Source organism: Cyprinodon tularosa, unplaced genomic scaffold (genome assembly GCF_016077235.1).
Source record: "Cyprinodon tularosa strain WSP-4 unplaced genomic scaffold, ASM1607723v1 ctg1803, whole genome shotgun sequence".
NCBI classification, from domain to species: domain Eukaryota; kingdom Metazoa; phylum Chordata; class Actinopteri; order Cyprinodontiformes; family Cyprinodontidae; genus Cyprinodon; species Cyprinodon tularosa.
Genome location: NW_024038611.1, coordinates 1,242 through 17,996, shown reverse-complemented (window position 1 = coordinate 17,996; position 16,755 = coordinate 1,242). Strand labels below are relative to the sequence as shown.

Genomic DNA, 16,755 nt, shown 5'->3' with positions numbered 1-16,755 from the left:
TACAGGGAGGTGCGGGGAGGTGCGGGGAGGTGCGGGGAGGTGCGGGGTGGTGCGGGGAGGTGCAGGGTGGTGCGGGGAGGTGCAGGGAGGTGCAGGGTGGTGCGGGGAGGTGCGGGGAGGTGCGGGGAGGTGCAGGGAGGTGCGGGGAGGTGCAGGGAGGTGCAGGGAGGTGCGGGGAGGTGCAGGGAGGTGCGGGGAGGTGCAGGGTGGTGCGGGGAGGTGCGGGGTGGTGCGGGGAGGTGCGGGGAGGTGCGGGGTGGTGCGGGGTGGTGCGGGGTGGTGCGGGGAGGTGCGGGGAGGTACGGGGAGGTGCAGGGAGGTGCAGGGAGGTGCAGGGAGGTGCGGGGAGGTGCGGGGTGGTGCGGGGTGGTGCGGGGAGGTGCAGGGAGGTGCAGGGAGGTGCAGGGAGGTGCAGGGAGGTGCAGGGAGGTGCAGGGTGGTGCGGGGAGGTGCAGGGAGGTGCGGGGAGGTGCGGGGAGGTGCAGGGAGGTGCAGGGAGGTGCGGGGAGGTGCAGGGTGGTGCGGGGAGGTGCAGGGAGGTGCGGGGAGGTGCGGGGAGGTGCAGGGAGGTGCGGGGAGGTGCAGGGAGGTGCGGGGAGGTGCGGGGAGGTGCGGGGAGGTGCAGGGAGGTGCAGGGAGGTGCAGGGTGGTGCAGGGAGGTGCAGGGAGGTGCAGGGAGGTGCGGGGAGGTGCGGGGAGGTGCAGGGAGGTGCAGGGAGGTGCAGGGTGGTGCAGGGTGGTGCGGGGAGGTGCGGGGTGGTGCGGGGAGGTGCAGGGAGGTGCAGGGAGGTGCAGGGAGGTGCAGGGAGGTGCAGGGAGGTGCAGGGTGGTGCGGGGAGGTGCAGGGAGGTGCGGGGAGGTGCGGGCAGCAATGGGTGGCCTGAGCATGCCTGCATTCAGCAGCTTGTGCTGAAGTGTTTGTTCCAAAGAGGCATCTGCTCTGTGGAACAAACAAGTTTCCATTTTTAGCCACCGAGGATAAAAAGGAGGAAAAAAGTAGCATCAGCTCTTTATCCTTCGATCCAACTGGATCTAAGAGACGGAAAAAGATTGAGGAAAGAAGCCGTCAGCAGGCGTGCTGCTAAATTTAAATCTTTTGTCTTTAAAAACAGAGAACAGGTCTTTAACTCTGGCCTTGCTCTCCACAGACTCCCTGCACTCCTGCTGACTTCAGCTGGATTTAAAACACAGACATTTATTCTCCAGGTTTATTTCCTTTAAACGCTTTACAGGATTTTATTCTTTATCTTTTAAATCTTCACTATTATGTTTTTCTTAGACATTTTTCTTAGATCCACGTTTGTGTGAGAATTTGTTCTAGAATCGTTTTGCTGCTTTAAACACCAGAATTTACCCATTGAGGGAAAATAAAAGGGTTTTCTATTCTATTCTGTTCTGTTCTATTCTGTTCTATTCTGTTCTATTCAATTCTATTCTGTTCTATTCTGTTCTATTCTGTTCTGTTCTATTCTGTTCTATTCAGTTCTGTTCTATTCTGTTCTATTCTGTTCTGTTCTATTCTGTTCTATTCTGTTCTGTTCTATTCTGTTCTATTCTGTTCTGTTCTATTCTGTTCTATTCAGTTCTGTTCTATTCTATTCAGTTCTGTTCTATTCTATTCAGTTCTGTTCTATTCTGTTCTATTCTGTTCTGTTCTATTCTGTTCTGTTCTGTTCTGTTCTATTCTGTTCTATTCAGTTCTGTTCTATTCTATTCTATTCAGTTCTGTTCTATTCTATTCAGTTCTGTTCTATTCTATTCTATTCAGTTCTGTTCTATTCTATTCAGTTCTGTTCTATTCTATTCTATTCAGTTCTGTTCTATTCTGTTCTATTCTATTCTGTTCTATTCTGTTCTGTTCTATTCTGTTCTATTCTGTTCTATTCTGTTCTGTTCTATTCAGTTCTGTTCTATTCTATTCTATTCAGTTCTGTTCTATTCTATTCAGTTCTGTTCTATTCTATTCTATTCAGTTCTGTTCTATTCTATTCTGTTCTGTTCTATTCTGTTACTTTCTATTCTATTCTATATACAGCAACTTCATTTTCTTCTTATAGGAGATGATGAGATTCAATTGTTTTATTTATTTTATTTATTTCATAATTAATAGAACCCATATTTCTTAATTTTAATGTAAAATATTAAACATTTATGGTGTCAAATCTCTAAATTCTAAAAAATTTTCTTTTTGTTTAAGAAAATGTTTGATTTTTTTACATGAAAAGAAGAAAAGATTGGATCAGAAAAACTGTTGGTGGAAAGAAAGAAAGAAAGAAAGAAAGAAAGAAAGAAAGAAAGAAAGAGGAGCTGTTCGCTCAGATAAAGGAGGAAAACTAAACAATTAACGGAGGAAGATGGAGGACGATAGATTAGAACCATGGAGACAAAGAGAAGGTGGAGAGGAAGAGGATGATGATGATGATGAAGATCCGCGTCTGACAGAGAAAATCTGAAGAAACAGATTTTAATTTATTTTCCAGGAATAGAAAATGATTCTGCAGGAGCCTGAAGGAAAAACAGGTTAGAAGAAAAGATGGAAGGATGTGAGTTTAAAAGAAGGAAGAGAAAAGAGCTGCTGGAGGAATCCATTAGATGAGAGGAGATCTGTGAACGCAGAAGCTGGAAACTATAGAGCCGCAATAAAAGAGACGCAGGCATGTCCTTCACCAGAGACACTTTGGTTCTAAAAATATCCAGAAACCAGCAAAGAATGAGAGCAGCGGAGCTGAGTTTCCTCTTTAGCAGAAACGTCAGGAAAGAAATTAGCAAAGAAACGAATCTATAGAAAATAAGATTTTAGCTCCAACATTAAGACTTTTATTTCACAAAAAGGACGAGGATCCAACTTCCTGTTGCTCTTAGAGACCTTTGTCCTCGTTAGATGCAGAAGGTAAGGAGTTAGCTAAGTTGGTTGCTACCTTTGGTTACATCTGAAGAGCAACGTGGCTTTGGCAACGTGTCAATTATTCCCTTTGATGTCATCTAGTCAAAGCTTCTGAGATGCCAGGAACGGTCGTTTCCCTCCACGCTGACTCGGCTGAGTGGGAATACTTCTCTATGGTTTGGAAGAAGTTCGGATTCGGTGATTCGTTTGTTTCCTCTGAGTGTCTCCCAGACCTAGTGTCCATTCATTGTTGCGACTGAGCCGTTGCCTATCGCATTGCCTCCATTTAATGGGACGGAATATAAATTGTCTTTATATGCAGACGATCTGCTGCTGTACGTCTCTAATCCCGCTACTTCTCTCCTGACTGTCTTGCGTATCTTAAATAATTCCGGCTCCTTTTCAGGCTACAAATTGAATCTGGAAAAGAGGGAATGTTTTCCCATAAACACGGCTGCTTGTGGTCTTCAACATTCTGACTTTCCATTCAATTTAAATATATCTCTTTTTATTTTCAAAATAAAAGTATTTGCAGCAGCACCAGATGGAAGCCAAAGCTCGTCTGCAGGAACTGTGGGTGAACCAGCATAGACTGGCAGGAAGTCAACAGCCAGACCACCGCTTCTGTTCCAGTTGACCCATATCTATGCTGCGTTCTCCCGTTCTCACCAACTTCACGCTTTCCTGTTGTCTTCCTAAGAACATACGTGGCGAGGACATGAGTCCGTACTCGCATTCTAGTGAATTGACAAATGTCTCAAGACTCATTATGCGGCCGACAAATGCGTCCTTCTTTTAGCCCGATTTGAAGGACGGGTTCGCTGTATCCTCGGTATCCTTGGTTTTCCCAGGATTCATTGCGAGTCCAAGCGAGCCGTGATCAGAGGAAAAAGGGAAATGGCGCCAAACAGTGGTGAATATTGGAAGTTCAGTTTAATATAATCCAGTCAGTGAATAGTTCCGTCTGAAATTAATGAAAATAGTTGTTTTAATGGTTATAGAGTCAGATATGTGGCGGTAATGTTTGGTTTATCTAAAGGTTTTTATCTGTTACTGTGTAAATGGGTTTGGCTGGAATTTAAGGACAGATTCTAATAGATCTGCAGGGGGGGGGGGGGACTATAAATCTGATATCTGAGACGACCGTACTGCTGCTGAAGCTCCTCAGAAATGTTATTAACACCCAGAACAGCAGAGAGACGTTCAGCAGCCATTCTGACCCAGTCCAGGTAGACCGGGTCCTTGGGCAGCCTAGTCCAGGTAGACCGGGTCCTTGGATGGCCTAGTCCAGGTAGACCGGGTTCTTGGAGAACCTAGTCCAGGTAGACCGGGTCCTTGGAGAACCTAGTCCAGGTAGACCGGGTCCTTGGACAGCCTAGTCCAGGTAGACCGGGTCCTTGGAGAACCTAGTCCAGGTAGACCGGGTTCTTGGACGGCCTAGTCCAGGTAGACCGGGTCCTTGGACGGCCTAGTCCAGGTAGACCGGGTTCTTGGAGAACCTAGTCCAGGTAGACCGGGTCCTTGGAGAACCTAGTCCAGGTAGACCGGGTCCTTGGAGAACCTAGTCCAGGTAGACTGGGTTCTTGGAGAACCTAGTCCAGGTAGACCGGGTCCTTGGACAGCCTAGTCCAGGTAGACCGGGTCCTAGGAGGACCTAGTCCAGGTAGACCGGGTTCTTGGAGAACCTAGTCCAGGTAGACCGGGTCCTTGGACAGCCTGGTCCAGGTAGACCGGGTTCTTGGAGAAACTAGTCTAGGTAGACCGGGTCCTTGGAGAACCTAGTCCAGGTAGACTGGGTTCTTGGAGAACCTAGTCCAGGTAGACCGGGTCCTAGGAGGACCTAGTCCAGGTAGACCGGGTTCTTGGAGAACCTAGTCCAGGTAGACCGGGTCCTTGGACAGCCTGGTCCAGGTAGACCGGGTTCTTGGAGAACCTAGTCTAGGTAGACCGGGTCCTTGGGCAGCCTAGTCCAGGTAGATCGGGTCCTTGGACGGCCTAGTCCAGGTAGACCGAGTCCTAGGAGGACCTAGTCTAGGTAGACCGGGTCCTTGGGCAGCCTAGTCCAGGTAGACCAGGTCCTTGGACGGCCTAGTCCAGGTAGACCGGGTTCTTGGAGAACCTAGTCTAGGTAGACCGGGTCCTTGGACAGCCTGGTCCAGGTAGACCGGGTTCTTGGAGAACCTAGTCTAGGTAGACCGGGTCCTTGGACAGCCTGGTCCAGGTAGACCGGGTTCTTGGAGAACCTAGTCTAGGTAGACCGGGTCCTTGGGCAGCCTAGTCCAGGTAGATCGGGTCCTTGGACGGCCTAGTCCAGGTAGACCGAGTCCTAGGAGGACCTAGTCTAGGTAGACCGGGTCCTTGGGCAGCCTAGTCCAGGTAGACCAGGTCCTTGGACGGCCTAGTCCAGGTAGACCGCGTCCTTGGACGGCCTAGTCCAGGTAGACCGGGTCCTTGGACAGCCTAGTCCAGGTAGACCGGGTCCTTGGAGAACCTAGTCCAGGTAGACCGGGTCCTAGGAGGACCTAGTCTAGGTAGACCGGGTCCTTGGACGGCCTAGTCCAGGTAGCCCGGGACCTTGGAGAACCTAGTCCAAGTAGACCGGGTCCTTGGAGGATCTAGTCCAGTTAGACCGGGTCCTTGGAGGATCTAGTCCAAGTAGACCGGGTCCTTGGAGGATCTAGTCCAGGTAGACCGAGTCCTAGGAGGACCTAGTCTAGGTAGACCGGGTCCTTGGGCAGCCTGGTCCAGGTAGACCGGGTTCCTGGAGAACCTAGTCCAGGTAGACCAGGTCCTTGGACGGCCTAGTCCAGGTAGACCGCGTCCTTGGACGGCCTAGTCCAGGTAGACCGGGTCCCTGGACAGCCTAGTCCAGGTAGACCGGGTCCTTGGAGAACCTAGTCCAGGTAGACCGGGTCCTAGGAGGACCTAGTCTAGGTAGACCGGGTCCTTGGACGGCCTAGTCCAGGTAGCCCGGGACCTTGGAGAACCTAGTCCAAGTAGACCGGGTCCTTGGAGGATCTAGTCCAGTTAGACCGGGTCCTTGGAGGATCCAGCCTCTGGAATCAAACAGTCCCGCTGAAAGGAGGTCTGTCTGAGAGCAGCCAGGATGTCTCTGTGATTTACAGTAAGTCTGTGTTGCTTTTAAATCTCTGGGTAGAGTGCCGGTTTGTTTGGCCTCCAAGGTTCTACTTTTAGAGAACATTTCTCTAGAAATAAAGTCTATAAAGTCATCTTTTATAGACTCATGCATCGATGCAGCAGTTTGCTTTTCCTTTGCAATGGTGTCACCCTCTGCTTTCCTTTCATTTCTAAGGTTCCTTTCTTCGAACATGGGAATAAAAACCTGGACCAGGATCTAGAAAAGCCTGAAATCTACTCATCTAAAAACACTGATGAGGATCTCTGACAGGCAGGAGATGAAGGAGGCAAAATGAAGGCAGGATGGACTGGATGGACACAAAAATTAGAGGACGGAGCAATTAGGGCAAAATTATCTATGAAGACATAGAGGATCCACTGCAGCGCCCCCTAAAGGGAGGAGCAGAAATGAGAAGCAAACAACAAACTACTTCTCAGGTTTTCAGCAAAAACAAAGTCAAAGTAGAATATAATGGAGGAACACCGCAGCTACACACTGACACCTTGAGGTCATCTGCGGTACTGCTGCTTGAAGGGTTCCTCCTCATTTCTTGGAAGAAAAAGCTGAAGGTCATAAAAAGTCCACTGATTCATCTGAAGCAGGGATTAATAAAGTGGAAACCAGTAGAAGCTTCAGCCAAAGACTTCCTGGTAGCAGGAAGCTGCTGACTGAACATTTCCTGCATTATTCTCTGATCATTCAGCCTGATTGATCCCAGCTGTGGACCAGATCAGTTATTTACTGGGAAACTCCCATAGTGTTAGTGGTCTGAGACGGATGCATAGATCCAGTGGCGGCTCTGCCATATTGGGCGCCATTGGCATGAGACCCCCCCCCCCCCCCCCCCCCAAGATGACTCCTTCATTCCCAGTCGTCTCCACTGCTGTAGCTCATGGCCACATCTGGTCCCTCACTGGACGCAAATGTAAACAAAAGTTCTGATCTTCATTAATCAGATGTCGTTCGCCTCCTTACATTCGCCACTGTCGCTTCGCTCCAGATCCGCCCTCGGTGTGACATCATCAGACCTGTGGCTTTGTCATCTGATTGGCGGTCGCCTTTCACTGACGTAGGAGAGAAACGCAGCAGCACTCAGGGAATCTAACCAGCAGCTACTTCCAGAAATGTTTGAGTAAAAGTTACGATAAAAAATTAGAGATGCCACCAAAAATCTGTTTGTTCTACATCTGGAGCTTTTTCAGCTAAAAACAGCAACAGATAGAAAGTTTCTAGAAGTTAGTATTATAACGCCAGAAGCTTTAGAAATGATCGTTTAAATGTTTTTCTTTTCTAGTTAATAAAATCAAGGTGTCTCAGAGGACCAGTACTTCCAGTTCCAGGTTAACTGGTTTTCTTATTTTTCAGACAGAATCAGACTGCAGAGCTTCTACACATCTAGAAATGTTGTTTCTAGCATCATTATATCAGTAAAGAGGTTCATTCATCGTTTTAAACAGAGAGAAGCAGGAAGAGCTGCAGATTTAAAGGGGAAATAAAATATATAAATATATATAAAATCTGGTATGCTATAATTAAAATGCAGCATATCCAGATTTTTCTGGATGATGGAATTGAAATTGTTCTTCTAGGGATGAATGATTTATCGATTTTGGCTTCAGAATCGGCTGTTTTTAATACATTAATGTTTTTTATATATATATCTATATCTATATATATAGATATATATATAGATAGATATATACCGTGCTGCTGGGCTCCACCAGGACATCCATGAGAAAGAGATTCTCTGTGGATTTCTTTCCTGCTATCTAGTGGGCATATATCTGTTTATTATTAATATTCCACAAACAGAAAGAAGTTTTAATCCAGATCAAAGCCACATCATCTCCTTATGCTGCAGCTCGTTAAGCTTTGCTGTAAAACAGGAAGAACTTGAAGCCTCGGTCCGACGGGTCCGACTGCAGAGAACGGCCAGGATGCTTTCTGTCCCTCGGTGACGCATGAGGTGGACTCCTTTCTGTGTGAGATATTCCTGGTCCTGTTGGCGTCATGGAGTCACACTGCGATGCAACATGTCACCCATCAGCACGCCTCAGGATCCGGCTGCAGGCCAGGCTGTGACGGCCCTCGCCTTTGTCCTCCTCCTTCTCTCTCTTTGGCTGAACATTCATTTTCTCTTAAGGTTTGAAATGAGAAAATGAATCAGAACATCATTCTTCTCCTTCCTGATCCAGTCCACAGATTTACTATCCTGCAGGATGATTCTCCCAAACCAGCGAACTTCCTCAGCTTCCAGCTCTGCAGAGCAGATCTGTTAGTGAGGCTAGTTCTGGAGGATCAGGGAGAAACACCAGAGCGAGGGTTGGATGGATGGATGGATGGATGGATGGATGGACGGACGGACGGACGGACGGACGGACGGACGGACGGACGGATGGGTGGATGATGGATGGATGGATGGACGGATGGACGGATGGACGGACGGACGGACGGACGGACGGACGGACGGACGGACGGACGGACGGATGGATGGATGGATGGGTGGATGATGGATGGATGGATGGATGGATGGATGGACGGATGGATGGATGGATGGGTGGATGATGGATGGATGGATGGACGGACGGACGGACGGATGGATGGATGATGGATGGACGGATGGATGGATGGACGGATGGATGGATGGATGGATGGACGGATGGACGGATGGATGGACGGACGGACGGACGGATGGATGGACGGATGGATGGATGGATGGATGGATGGACGGACGGATGGATGGATGGATGGATGGACGGATGGATGGACGGATGGATGGATGGATGGATGGATGGATGGACGGACGGATGGACGGATGGATGGACGGACGGACGGACGGATGGATGGACGGATGGATGGATGGATGGATGGATGGATGGACGGACGGATGGATGGATGGATGGATGGACGGATGGATGGACGGATGGACGGATGGATGGATGCCATCTGCTTCATACCTCATAACCCAGAAGGCCTCAGCGTCACATCCTGCCGTGTTGAAGCGTAGATCTGGATCATGCAGGTCTGGACTGGAGAGGCTCTGCTATGAGGTAGAAGCTTTGCCTGAAGATCAAAATGAATTTTATTTCTCATGTTAAATTTCTCAGCAGCATAAAATAATCACAGTTTTTTTCTTTCCTGCAGGAATCTGGATAGAGAAGAACTTCCATAAAATGTGGAGCCAAACCAGGAAGCCATCTGTCTCTCTGCTCCATGCAGCCAAAGCTCTGATGCCAGAAGTGTGTTTGAGTTCCTCCTCTGAGCTCCAGGGAGGCGCAGCAGGAACACCTCCTCCCAGAGCAGGGAGAAAACACCCAAACAGGCAGAGTTATGTGCAGAGCTGACTGTGGGATTTAAAGTCATTCATTAAACACTTTATTTGTGGTCAGGCTTACTGGAAGCTCGCTGGCAGGACAGCAGCTCCCAGTGTTCAACCAGCAGCCGGGAAGCAGCCTCTGAAGAATCAGGCTAACAGGGATTCATGTTAAAAACGAGGCTGCTTCTTCAACTGGAAAAATGTTCTGATTTATGGATTCTAATCATTTCATTATTGTTATTATTTTAGTAACAATTAAAGATTAAACCTGCCAGTGAAACTGTTCCTTTTACTATTTATAATATATTATTTATAACAATAAAAAGCCAAAAGTATAATTGATCTATATGACGTGTTACAAACTAAACCTCTTCAAAAAAATATCTGGATTTTTTTTTCAGAATATAAGAGATTTTTTTTTTTGAAGAGATTTTTCTGAAAGAATGACAGGAAGGCATAAACCAGGTTAAAACCAGCCAAAAACCAGCCTAGAACCAGCCATAAACCAGCCTAAAACCAGCCATAAACCAGGCTAAAACCAGCCATAAACCAGCCTAAAACCAGCCTAAAACCAGCCATAAGCCAGCCTAAAACCAGCCATAAACCAGGTTAAAACCAGCCAAAAACCAGCCTAAAACCAGCCATAAACCAGCCTAAAACCAGCCATAAACCAGCCATAAACCAGGCTAAAACCAGCCATAAACCAGCCTAAAACCAGCCATAAACCAGCCTAAAACCAGCCATAAACCAGCCTAAAACCAGCCATAAACCAGCCTAAAACCAGCCATAAACCAGCCTAAAACCAGCCTAAAACCAGCCATAAGCCAGCCTAAAACCAGCCATAAACCAGGTTAAAACCAGCCAAAAACCAGCCTAAAACCAGCCATAAACCAGCCTAAAACCAGCCATAAACCAGGCTAAAACCAGCCATAAACCAGCCTAAAACCAGCCATAAACCAGCCTAAAACCAGCCATAAACCAGCCTAAAACCAGCCTAAAACCAGCCAAAAACCAGCCTAAAACCAGCCATAAACCAGGTTAAAACCAGCCAAAAACCAGCCTAAAACCAGCCATAAACCAGCCTAAAACCAGCCATAAACCAGCCATAAACCAGGCTAAAACCAGCCATAAACCAGCCTAAAACCAGCCATAAACCAGCCTAAAACCAGCCATAAACCAGCCTAAAACCAGCCATAAACCAGCCTAAAACCAGCCATAAACCAGCCTAAAACCAGCCTAAAACCAGCCATAAGCCAGCCTAAAACCAGCCATAAACCAGGTTAAAACCAGCCAAAAACCAGCCTAAAACCAGCCATAAACCAGCCTAAAACCAGCCATAAACCAGGCTAAAACCAGCCATAAACCAGCCTAAAACCAGCCATAAACCAGCCATAAACCAGGCTAAAACCAGCCATAAACCAGCCATAAACCAGCCTAAAACCAGCCATAAACCAGCCTAAAACCAGCCATAAACCAGCCTAAAACCAGCCATAAACCAGCCTAAAACCAGCCATAAACCAGCCTAAAACCAGCCTAAAACCAGCCATAAGCCAGCCTAAAACCAGCCATAAACCAGGTTAAAACCAGCCAAAAACCAGCCTAAAACCAGCCATAAACCAGCCTAAAACCAGCCATAAACCAGGCTAAAACCAGCCATAAACCAGGCTAAAACCAGCCATAAACCAGGCTAAAACCAGCCATAAACCAGCCTAAAACCAGCCATAAACCAGGCTAAAACCAGCCATAAACCAGGCTAAAACCAGCCATAAACCAGCCTAAAACCAGCCATAAACCAGGCTAAAACCAGCCATAAACCAGCCATAAACCAGCCATAAACCAGCCTAAAACCAGCCATAAACCAGGCTAAAACCAGCCATAAACCAGGCTAAAACCAGCCATAAACCAGCCTAAAACCAGCCATAAACCAGGTTAAAACCAGCCAAAAACCAGCCTAGAACCAGCCATAAACCAGCCTAAAACCAGCCATAAACCAGGCTAAAACCAGCCATAAACCAGCCTAAAACCAGCCTAAAACCAGCCATAAGCCAGCCTAAAACCAGCCATAAACCAGGTTAAAACCAGCCAAAAACCAGCCTAAAACCAGCCATAAACCAGCCTAAAACCAGCCATAAACCAGGCTAAAACCAGCCATAAACCAGCCTAAAACCAGCCATAAACCAGCCTAAAACCAGCCATAAACCAGCCTAAAACCAGCCATAAACCAGCCTAAAACCAGCCATAAACCAGCCTAAAACCAGCCTAAAACCAGCCATAAGCCAGCCTAAAACCAGCCATAAACCAGGTTAAAACCAGCCAAAAACCAGCCTAAAACCAGCCATAAACCAGCCTAAAACCAGCCATAAACCAGGCTAAAACCAGCCATAAACCAGCCTAAAACCAGCCTAAAGCCAGCCATAAACCAGCCATAAACCAGCCTAAAACCAGCCATAAACCAGCCTAAAACCAGCCATAAACCAGGCTAAAACCAGCCATAAACCAGGCTAAAACCAGCCATAAACCAGCCTAAAACCAGCCATAAACCAGGCTAAAACCAGCCATAAACCAGGCTAAAACCAGCCATAAACCAGGCTAAAACCAGCCATAAACCAGCCTAAAACCAGCCATAAACCAGCCTAAAACCAGCCATAAACCAGGCTAAAACCAGCCATAAACCAGCCATAAACCAGGCTAAAACCAGCCATAAACCAGCCATAAACCAGCCTAAAACCAGCCATAAACCAGCCTAAAACCAGCCATAAACCAGCCTAAAACCAGCCATAAACCAGGCTAAAACCAGCCATAAACCAGGCTAAAACCAGCCAAAAACCAGCCATAAACCAGCCTAAAACCAGGTTAAAACCAGCCATAAACCAGGCTAAAACCAGCCAAAAACCAGCCATAAACCAGGCTAAAACCAGCCATAAACCAGCCATAAACCAGGCTAAAACCAGCCATAAACCAGCCATAAACCAGGCTAAAACCAGCCATAAACCAGCCATAAACCAGCCTAAAACCAGCCATAAACCAGCCTAAAACCAGCCATAAACCAGGCTAAAACCAGCCATAAACCAGCCATAAACCAGCCTAAAACCAGCCATAAACCAGGCTAAAACCAGCCATAAACCAGCCATAAACCAGCCTAAAACCAGCCATAAACCAGCCTAAAACCAGCCATAAACCAGCCTAAAACCAGCCATAAACCAGGCTAAAACCAGCCATAAACCAGCCATAAACCAGCCTAAAACCAGCCATAAACCAGGTTAAAAAAACGGCCAGGTCTTGGTTGTAGTGAAGAGGACCCACAATCCAGAGGCATAGAGGCTGAGGTGAATTATTGTAGTTTTAATGAAAACACTGATAACAGAGGAAAAATCCCAAAATCCAACTAAAATTTAACTCAGACCAGAATCATAGAGACATCAAGGGAAACAAGCACAAGGAGCCAGGGAGAGACGAGGTGAGAGGACAACGGCGACGACAGGACCAGTAACAAGGAACCAACAAAGAGTGAGAGCAGAGGGAGAGCATTTAAAGCTGACAGAGACAAAGGGAGGGCTAACGAGCTGAGAAGGAGCAGGTGTGAGAGGAGACAACCAGGGAGCCAAGGGGAAAGGAAAACACACACATGAGAGGACAACAGAGGACAACATGAGAACATAAATCTAGAAATGACAACAAAATAGGAATTAAACCAATAAAAACTAGAAAACAAGGAGCAAAGTAAAGGATAACAGAACCAAGCAGGTTCTTACAGCTGTTTAATCTCCAAAACTGCATCTTCATGGTCATCAACTGGTCATCATGTCAAGATGAAATATGGACACTGGTCCCCTATGTCCAAAAACCATGATCATGGCAGATGGCACACCACCATAGATGTAAAGAAATGAAGTTAGTTGTAATAAAGTGAAACTGCACAGGGAAAATCCATTGAACACGCTCACTGGAAATGTATTTAATTAGTTTTATAAAAGCCGTTGTTTTCAATGAAAGCTTCGAGACTGTCAGAACTAAGAAAGATGGACCCAGAATTCAGGTAGACAGACTGGAGGGATTCATTAAAGTCCTGGAAAATCCGCAGGTCAGCAGCAGGACTAAAGATCCGGAATCCCTGAGGAGGGAGGAACTCAGGTTAGTGACCGCGTAGCTCTGATGGGGAACGATGACAAGCATGTGAGTCACTAACCTCATTATTAAGTTCAGTTCGAGCCCGGAGGAAGGAGTGGAATCCAGTTGGATGAGTTTCCACAGCATGATCTGTGCCGCCCAGAGAGTTCCAGGATCCAAGATGGCTGAAGAGCCGACCGACGAGCAACAGCCAGCAGACGAGGAACAGCAGGAGTTACCGGAAGGAGAAGCCAAAGACTGTGTTGATGAGGTAAACAGGCCAGAAGATCAGAGACCTGAAGAGGTACGGAAGGGAAATCCAAGCCGAGGTCAGGAAACAGATCCAAGGTAGAAAGCAGACGGAATCCAGCAGGAGTCCGAAGACAGGTCAGGCAAACAGATCAGAACTGGAACAGGCTCAGGATCAGATTCTCAGAGTAACAAACTGGGTACGCTAGAGAACTCTCACCTACAGCTCCAATAATCTGGCCCTGATGGCTGGGAGCAAACAGTTTCAGTAAAAGCTGGAACATCTGATGAAATGTAATGAGAACTGGGTGGAGGAAGGCAGGTGGATGGAAGGAACTAATAATCCAGTCATCAGTGCCAAGATTATGACACAGACGCCTCCTGGATGGAGAAATGAGTGGCATGCATTGATGAGGTGTGATTTTGGCCCATTCCTCCACACAAACAGTCTTATAATCTTGACAACTTTGTGGGCGTCCTCTATGAACTCTGACCTTTAGTTCTCGCCATAGATTTTTCTATTGTATTCCAGTCAGCTGATTGGCTGGGCCATTCTAGCAGCTTTATTTCTTTCTCTGAAACCAGTGGAGAGTTTCCTGGCTGCGTGTTTGAGCTCATCGTCTCGCTGAAATGTCCACCAACGTTTCCTCTCCTGGTAGATGGCAGCAGATTTTAACCCTAACCTTTCTTCCTTCAATGATTTGAAGTTTGCCAGAACCGTACGCTGAAAACATCCCCACACCATGATGCTCCCTCCTCCAAACTTCACTGTTGCCATGGTGATTATGGGGTTTATGGGGCAGTGCCCTTTGACCTGCAAACCTGATGTGTATTATGGCACCTAAAGAGTTTATTGAGCAGACTATATTCTCCCAGTATTTCTCAGGCTGGTCTAAATGTTGCTTCAGCAGCTTTTCCTTCAGCAGTGGAGTCGTGCGTGGTGAGCGTGCTGCAGACCGTGGCGGCTGACTGCGTTACCGACTGTTTTCTCTGAAACAATTCATCCTTTCTGAAGCTCTCCCCTGGCGGCCTTTCGCTCTTGGAAAACTCTGATCATTCTTTTCACTCCTCTGTCAGAAATCTTGTAAGGAGCACCTGGTCCTGGTCGGTTTATGATGGAACGATGTTCTATTTCTAGATTATGACAACATAATCTAGAAATAGAACAACTAGAACAACAACAGTTCTCACTGGATCACTCAGAAGTTTAGAAAACATTGTGGAACCACGGCATCATTAAGGTTGGAAGGTCTTTACCTTTAACCATCGTGAGATGTTTTAAATCCAGAGACACCTTCCCATTGGCCATAATCTGGGACTGAACCAGCTGATCTAAGTTTGCACGGATTGCTTTCTAATTCCTGAGAGATTTCTGGGTTAAATGGGGACACCTGCTGAAAATGTCAATAGCATCTCTAGAAATATATTTACGGAGAAAAATTGTGGTTCAATAAATATTTCAAACATCTATGTTCAGTTTTAATGGTTCTTACAGTTGAAAAGCAGAAAGATCATTTTCAAACAACTCAAAATCTAAATACATCATTAAGTCTCTCGTTTAAAAGTTTAATAATAACAAGCAGAAGAAAAAGGGTCTCATTTCTAACCAATCTGCCTGCAGTCATTTATTCCGGTTAATTCATTTTGGGGTCACCAGTTAAATGAAACATAAGACGCATTAAACACAGAATGCATAAATGATTGGGGAGCAATGAAACCTAAAAGCTTCAGAAACGTCGGTGATCACAGATCTGCAGCAGACATTTTTAGGACAGTTTTGATAAAAACATTTCTGGTTCAGCAATCTGTAAATATGCTGGGAATTAAAGCAATTCCAGTTTCTGGGAGTCGGCCTCCTGCAACTTTCAGATCCATCCTTGGTCCAACAGACCTGCATCAAACGGCAGAGTTACCTCCTCAGTTAGCAGAATCCTCTCAATCATCTAACGGTTAGATTCAGGTGTGTTGGACCAAAGGCACATCTTGCAGGATAGTGGATGTTATCCATGCTTCCTGCAGCCCGGCTAGTTTTCCCCACATCTTTACACATTTGCTGAAAACAATTGTGAATCCAGCTAGCAAAGAAAACAGGCTGCATTCAGGGTTAGAGCAAAGCAAACAGTCAGACATGATGGACCTCTTCTCTTCAGTCTGACTTCCAGCAGAAGTTTCCCATCCAGGGTTCCCACTTCCTGGACCCACCTTGGACAGAAACCAGCAGCAGGAGATTTCATCAAAGCATTTCCTTCTGTTTAAATATTTCTTCATCCAGAGAATATTAACAGTAAAATGTTGGTTTGCATTTTAACCCCTTAGATGTTCTTCAGAGATCAGAGTCTCCTTCAGTATCCAAATGTTTGTTTAATGGCCTGGAAGTAAAAGCGACTCCAGCCCTCCCTGGTGGGCTCCTCTTCTCCTGCAGGAACTCCTTGGCACTCCAACTTCAGCTCCGTCTCATCTCCTCGATCCAGCAGGTCCAGAATGATGGTGGCATAGTGCTCTGAAGGAGGAACCATGTGCTCAGATGTTGGAATAGACCAAGATGCAACAGTCAAAACTCAAAACTCACCACTGGGCCATGTTCTGAAACGCCAGCGCATCTTTATCCTCTGGTCTGGTACCTTCAGAGGGCAATGATCTGGTTAGCTTCACACGGCGAAGTAAGATCATCTGAGAAAAGCGTGACCTCACCAGCTCTGTGAATTCTCCACTGATGCTGCCATCAAGAAGCTGGAACCTTCCTCCTCGCTGGCCGTCAACAGTTGCTGCAGACCTCGTAAACACCTGAACAAACTGAAGACAGAGTTTGCTCCAATACTACAGCATGACCAGGTAAACCATGCAAAACCAGTCCAAAAGGCCCAGTAAGGTAGAATGGGAGGCAGATCTTTTAGTTCTCAGGCTCCTCTCCTGTGGAACCAACTACCAGTTTTAGTCCGTGAGGCAGACACCCTGTCTACTTTTAAGGCTAGGCTTAAAACTTTCCTTTTTGATAAAGCTTCTAGTTAGAGTGGCTCAGGTTATCCTGATCTATCTCTATAGTTCTGCTGCTATAGGCTT

At 46.7% G+C, this 16,755-nt stretch overlaps 1 protein-coding gene across 1 annotated transcript; it reads right to left on the bottom strand.

Annotated features, from left to right (window-relative positions):
- Positions 1 to 15,161: 15,161 nt before the first annotated feature.
- LOC119781662 (activator of 90 kDa heat shock protein ATPase homolog 1-like) lies at positions 15,162 to 16,512 on the bottom strand (the record flags this gene model as incomplete). The annotated part of the gene is made up of 3 exons (XM_038282216.1): positions 15,162 to 16,195; positions 16,265 to 16,316; positions 16,387 to 16,512. Coding segments are annotated over 3 exons (336 nt in total), but the record flags the coding sequence as incomplete, so codon positions are not given.
- Between the last annotated feature and the right edge of the window lie 243 nt (positions 16,513 to 16,755).